General features: G+C 45.5%; 1 protein-coding gene across 1 annotated transcript; it reads right to left on the bottom strand.

Moving 5' to 3' along the window:
* Window positions 1–252: 252 nt before the first annotated feature.
* LOC119186553 (large ribosomal subunit protein uL1) lies at window positions 253–6285 on the bottom strand. Its single transcript, XM_075872594.1, has 5 exons — window positions 6281–6285; window positions 5545–5706; window positions 4733–4881; window positions 2927–3099; window positions 253–488 (listed from the first exon to the last, which is right to left on the bottom strand). The coding sequence occupies exons 1-5, from the start codon at window positions 6283–6285 to the stop codon at window positions 318–320; spliced, it is 660 nt and encodes a 219-aa protein (XP_075728709.1). The 3' UTR covers window positions 253–317.
* Between the last annotated feature and the right edge of the window lie 316 nt (window positions 6286–6601).

Here is a 6601-nt window from a genome sequence, read left to right as displayed (position 1 = left end):
AAGCTCTTCCACAGTCATCTCTTTTGGGCCTTTTCCGTGAGTGACTTCTCCGTAATACAAGTATTGTGCTGGCGTTTATGCTAAAATCTAGCTTGATTGATGGATTAAATTATCGATTGATGGATTAAATTATTGATTGATTGATTGATTGATTGATTGATTGATTGATTGATTGATTGATTGATTGATTGATTGATTGATTGATTGATTGATTGATTGATTGATTGATTGATCAGGCAAGTGTGCGGGTGATCTCGTGCTCTTTATGCATGGCTGCCACTTTACACTACGCACTTCGGTGGCTCCGTGGCCCAGCCTCAGTACAGCTGGTAGACGGGTCCCATGGAGGACTTTATGTTCAGTGAGCGCACGTTGTCCCATCCGTGCCTAAGCTTCTCCAGGACCTGCGTCACGACAGCCATGACGTTGTCGGCCAGTTCGTAGGCGTCCATCCTCACGTGTCCTACAGGGATGCCAAACGCTGGATCCTGCACGTGATTTAACGAATTTCAACGAATTCAACGGAGCACCTGATCCTGCACGTGTTCAACGCATTCCAATGGTTCCCGCCGAAATGCTTAACGCATTTTAACCGCATTCACAGGCACTCGACTTCATGCGAGCGATTTTTCCTGTTGCTTCAGAGAGAAAAGTGTAGTGTTTTATTTTTATGAAGCTATTCATAAAAAATAAACGTTATTATTATTATTATTATTATTATTATTATTATTATTATTATTATTATTATTATTATTATTATTATTATTATTATTATTATTATTATTATTATTAAAGTGGAGCCAGAGACATTTGGAAATGCCCCTTTCATCCAGCTATATGTGCTTCAGTGAACCCACCTCTCCATTGATCAAGCCATCGGACACTTCAATGTTTATAGAAAGCATGTATGACTTGTCCAAACGAACTACATGCTGTGTTCGAGAACGCTTCTTCTAGGTCCTTTGACAGTAAGCCAGTGGGCTATGTTTGACAAGATGTGGTCTCACGAAACCAACCTTATGGTGGGTTTTCGCTCACTGCCAACGCGGCTGCAACAAAAGGACGTTACACAACGACTTTCACTGTGACACTACCCTTCAGGATAACGTTTCTTTTTTAGTATTACGTTAAGAACTTTATGTGCACTGCAGGCGTAATTTTTATGTCGCCTTGAGGTTTGTCACCGTGTCCAAGGGAAATAACGTCGTCCCGTGCCTGATGTTTTTTTTTTATTTGGAAGTGAAAGCACCACAATGCAGCCGATGATCGTGCTTAAACGCACAAGAAGTGCGCCGGCTGACTTCCATCCGGCGGAAGTGTTATGTAGGGGGCAGGTCGAGAAAAAGGCGTGTTTTCAAAGCCTATAAAGCGCCTGACAGCTGTGGATATATAGCGTGCCCGGCAGTTGTTATTTCCGTGCGAGAGGTCCTGGTTCCCCGTGACGGATTTTTTTTTTCGATCGTCTGTATTTTTCAACGTCAATACTGTGACCAAAGTACGTCGATGAAATCTTTGTGAGCCCCGGAACAAAACACTTTCGTGTTAAAACATTCCTGTAGTTTCATCTAGTTCTTAATTCGTGTTGTCGCCCCACCGTGGTGGTCTAGTGGCTAAGGCACTCGGCTGCTGACCCGCAGGTCGCGGGATCAAATCCCGGCTGCGGCGGATGCATATCCGATGGAGGCAGAATTGTTGTAGGCCCGCGTGCTCAGATTTGGGCGCACGGTAAAGAACCCCAGGTGGTCGAAATTCCCGGAGCCTTCTACTACGGCGTCTCTCCTAATCATGGTGGTTTCGGGACGTTATACTCCACATATGAAAATCATGAAATTGATTTTGTTCTAAATCACTGGTGGCAACACAGCACAGAGCATGGACACAAGAAAGGGTGACGCACAGACAGCGCGGTGCGTGCGTTCCTCTTCCTTGCCATTTGTCTTCTTTTGCTCTGTGTTCCCTCCTACGCTTAACCAACACGCCCAAGCTTCGACAGCTAATTTCGAAAACCGGCAATAAATGCATTTCCACTACTGAGAAACCTGAAAAAAGTGCGTAGTCTGGGCATGCCCAGCGATTGCCTGATGAAGAGTTCCCACTGCTCCGTTTACCAAAGCGTCGATGACGTCTACGTTTGAGGTAGGCATTATGGGTTACCCTGGCTCCAGTAGAATCACATCAGGGTAGTTGAAAAATCCGGTGTACCACATCCGGTCTACTGTTTGCTGCGCTTTATTGATCCTTGCGTCTTACGACTGTTTTGATTGGCGCCCTCTGCAGCGAAGTTCGTTGGCCTCTTTGATCCCTTATGGTTTAGTGACGAAAGCGCTGGAGAAGCGCTGGTTGTAAAAGTAATCACACACTTGGCGAGACCATGGCACCCTCTTTTACACGGCGTGAATGGCAGCCCCACATTTCTGAACTTATTTATTGTGATTGCTTAATAGTTATTCGAAACCTTACTCATTCATTTGAACACACTTTTGAGCATTGCAAGACTTGTTTGAGCATGTATTGATTGTGACGGATGGGTGACAAGACAGGCCCCCATAGTACCTTGCGCATAGTAAAAAGGGGTTGGAGGGAGCACTGTGTGGCCCGCCGGCTAAAAAGGCAGGCACTGAACAAACGAGCATGGTCACACGAGTCTTATCTGTTAGCAATCAGCAGGCGACTCATACCTTTGTACATACTGTGTGCTATACCTTTGTGCGTACTGTTGTACGCCTCATAGTTTACGCTGCGTTGAAGCGATGAACCGAATGAAAGCCGATTCGATTGGTGTGCGTTTTTTTTTAGCCAGATTGGATGATACGTGCGAGCCTGACTTTATGTAACCTTCAAGTTTGTTGTTATTGCATCCGCCGCTTCACTCTTGCTTGTGGCGAAAATGACTTCTCTTTGACTAGGATAACTAAATTCAGCTTACCGACTTCATCCACAGCATGGTGCTGCGTCTTATCTCTGCAACGGCATCTGGCAGTGGTTGTCCCAGCAGTACGGGCGTGATGTACTTCCTTTTCTTGGAGAAACTCTGCCGCAAGACCTTGTTGAGCACTTGGATGTGTTGCTCGCGAGCCAGGAAGCCATCGTATCTCGCCGCTGCGCCAGCGATCAGAACAGCACTCGAACAACGAATGCCGGACTTTCAATTGGTTAACGTCTTAAAAAACTCACAGTGTCCTATAAGACAACTCGAATGCGAAGTCCATCTCCTCCTTTTTCTCTTTATTCTGTATAATGATCCTTACCCGTCACCCTCCGATAGTGTGCACCTAAAATTGTTTTGTGCTGCCACCGCGATCGGCCCGACAGTGCCACGTGGTGACGTCATCATGACGTCACTGACCTTAATGGTCTGCGAAGTTATAATGCTTGCATATAGCGAAGACATCCCGTAATGATGTCTGTTAGTATAATTTGTGCTAACGATGCCAGCAGTCGATTTTGGTACTTTATGAGACATGCAAGGCTCTCGCCTTTAGAAAATGGTCAAATGGTTCGGCTTCACCGAGCAAGGTAGTACTGAGCGAAAACGCTTTGCAGATCCCAATTGCTGAAATGGGAAGAGCTATTTCTTATCCGAGCTCAACTAGACGTGTCAGGGGTCAGCTTCGGCCAAGGTCATATTGAAGTAAAACTTAGGGCAGGCCCTTAACTACACGGGTTCGACTTGTATTAGACTTTTCCAAAGTACTATACGACGCATTGCCATTCATATCCCGTAGTGCCATTGCCAAACTGTGCATTGCTTTCTGCGCTGTCATGTCTAGCAATATCCCGACTGATGTTCACATCCGCCAAATCTCGATATAAGTAGGTTCGAATTACTGAAAATTTGTATAACTTTTTCGGCCAACTACAGCTGCGGAAGTTTACCAGGTCGCCGAAGACACTAAAGGCTTGACAACAGATGACGGCACAATGGCGTCAAAAAATTTGACCGTTTGTGAGAGACATGGTGGGTTCATGTTACCTGATGGCGTCAAAGCAGTCATCATTCATAGAGTGGGTTGCCTGTTCCGTCACCGCGCCCTCCTAATCCCCTGCCACCGCGCCTCTCTATCGTAAAAGGTCATGTAGGTTTTTGCACTGCTTCATTCACCTGCTCTGTTTCACTCAATGTCATCATGCAGCTCGACGCTTGAAGGTGTACTGACCCGAATTTTAGAATATGAGTTTACTGCGTTGAACACATATATTGCTTACAGAGACAGCTCTGCGCAAGTGTTAAGCCCAGTAACAAATGATATTTTATCTTGTGATTAAAGCTTATTTTCGCATGACGCACCTACTGACATCGACATTGACGTGACGTCAGTACGGTGTCAATTCTGATCACTTCATGGAAAATTATGGCTAGTGAGATGACGCCGAGCACCACAGAATTCAAAATGGCTGCTTGGACATCACCAAAAAGGTTCAGAATGACCGCTAGTTGAACACCAACGGAGCCAGGGATGAAGCAGCTGTGTGAAAAGAAGTCACATCTTGTGCGAGCTCGTGAAGAGACTGTGTTGTGACGTCATGGTACGGTAGGAACCGAGACTAGCTTGTAAAAGCATAATGTTATAACTTTTTTCTTGATTCACTCAAACTAACCATCGGATTTTGGGGGAGATTTTGGGGCTTGTTGTTTCATTAAACGGTAAGAAAACGGCAGTACCACATTAAGGCTTTCGCTTTCAAAACGCTGCCCTACAGTTTAGCTATGACGTTCAAAGAAATTCCGCACCAAGCCTTTTCATCGCCATGGGCCGCGAATGCATCAGCTTGACTTCGTGAACACCGATGAAGTCGAGGTTGGCAGCCCTGGCTTCCTTGCGCTCTGCCTTGAAGCCGATCAGACAGCCACGGAAGCCCGGCTTCAGGTAGTGCGGTAACCTTTCCAGACAAATGACGAAAATTTGTCTTAGAAAGACACTAAAATTAATCAATGAATTTACAATGTTGACGTATTCTTTGAAAACATTGTCTTCAGCAACTCAGTCATCATAGACTTTCTAAACGAAGACAGAATGCAAGTCGATGTTTTGTCCTTAAATTTCGTATATAAATCTTTGCGCATGCACGCCAGTATGACGTCATGATTTCAAAGGGGTTTTTCTTTGTATTTTCTCCGCGTTGGCCTAACGTATTTTCCTAAAAATGTGCACGTTCAGTCTTCAGTCCACTTGAAAGAGAATGCACATATTGCTTTATCAATTAAGAACTCTGCAAGTCCCAGAAAAAGCAGTCATTGCCTATACTGCGGCAGCGAGATGGTGCACGAACTGAAAGCCTACGTTTTCTCTTTGCGCGTTTTCCCGCTTAGCTGGCCTCTGCTCACTCGAGAAATTCTTGCTGCGAAATAGTGAGAGGGCGGTTCAAAGCACAAAAAAATGCTTGATATAGAGGGATGAGTGATATAAGTAGAAGTGTGAAGGGCTAACAACCACTCATCGCCATGATGGTCATCAACTACCAGCTGATTTTCTTACTGAAGCAAAACGACTAATACATGTAACCGTATTCGCGATCCGCAGGGGGAAGGAACATTTTGCTTACTTGAGGACGCCACTGACGCGCTTGTACTTTTGGATGTTGTAGTCTTTGAGGCAGACCAGCAGGTCGACCGTCTCCACGAATCTGCGGCGCTTTGTAGATGCGGCACTCAGCACAGTGTTGACGCATCCATACACGTTCTCTTCGCTCAACCTCTTCAACAAACTGCGTGAACGCATATGATAAGTTGTTTATTAGATATACAAATAATTCAGATGTTTGAGCCAACATAAAATTATGAATAAAAAATTGTTACTGGGCTGGTTGGTACATAGTTATTATGAAGGAAAGAGGCCCAACACGGAGCAAGGCGTAGACGAGAAAGCAAATACACGCGCGCAAGGACACTTGTTCACTTGTACTTGCTCACCAAGCCTTTGCCCTTGTACTCATTCCATCATCTACGTTTTCGTCCTGTGTTGCACCTTTTTCTTGTATATGGAATCGTGAAGCGACGCGAATACATGGGAGTAAGAGTTGACCTTGGATCCAACATTCCTTGAAGCGATGCATTCTTCAAGACAGCAACCTGCCTTCAAGGTCATTAACATGCGAAGGGTTCACCGTTACTAAGAGTAAAGGGAACCAACTGGTGTTGAGGACTTCTTAGTCGAAACCAAGAAGGAGAAATGGTCATGGGCAAAGCAAGTAGTTCGTAGGCAAGAGAACCACTGGTTCTCTTGCCTACGAACTACTTGCCTTGCGGCATTGCAACTTCACTTGCAATGCGGTAACTGACCGCATTGCAGGTGAAGGCAAACACGTGAGGGGGTGACAGAAAATAAGGTGAGTACACTCTAAGCCAAAACGGAGCAACAGGGGTATAGGGGTTGCTCCTTTCAGGGAGCAATTGCATTGCCACTCCCATTACTCTCCTAAAAGGAGTAACTGCAGAGGGAGGAACCGTTGCTCTCCTTTCAGTTCCTCCTTCGGGGGATGAACAGTTACTCCCTCCAGTTCCTCCCTGCAGACCAACAGTTACTCCCACCAGTTGCTCCCTGCCGAACAACCATTACTCCCACCAGTTGCTCTTCTAAGAGCAACAGTTACTCTTTACCGT

The sequence above is a fragment of the Rhipicephalus microplus genome, chromosome 8 (genome assembly GCF_043290135.1).
Source record: "Rhipicephalus microplus isolate Deutch F79 chromosome 8, USDA_Rmic, whole genome shotgun sequence".
Classification (NCBI taxonomy): domain Eukaryota; kingdom Metazoa; phylum Arthropoda; class Arachnida; order Ixodida; family Ixodidae; genus Rhipicephalus; species Rhipicephalus microplus.
This window is presented reverse-complemented; position numbering and strand designations above follow the sequence as displayed.

What these genes read in the sequence shown, in the direction of transcription:
- LOC119186553 (XM_075872594.1), bottom strand. An exon ending in CGCGTCAGTGGCGTCCTCAA is followed by an intron (nt 4,882 to 5,544) that starts GTAAGCAAAATG and finishes TTGTCTGGAAAG; the next exon opens with GTTACCGCACTACCTGAAGC. An exon ending in CCATGCTGTGGATGAAGTCG is followed by an intron (nt 489 to 2,926) that starts GTAAGCTGAATT and finishes AATCACGTGCAG; the next exon opens with GATCCAGCGTTTGGCATCCC.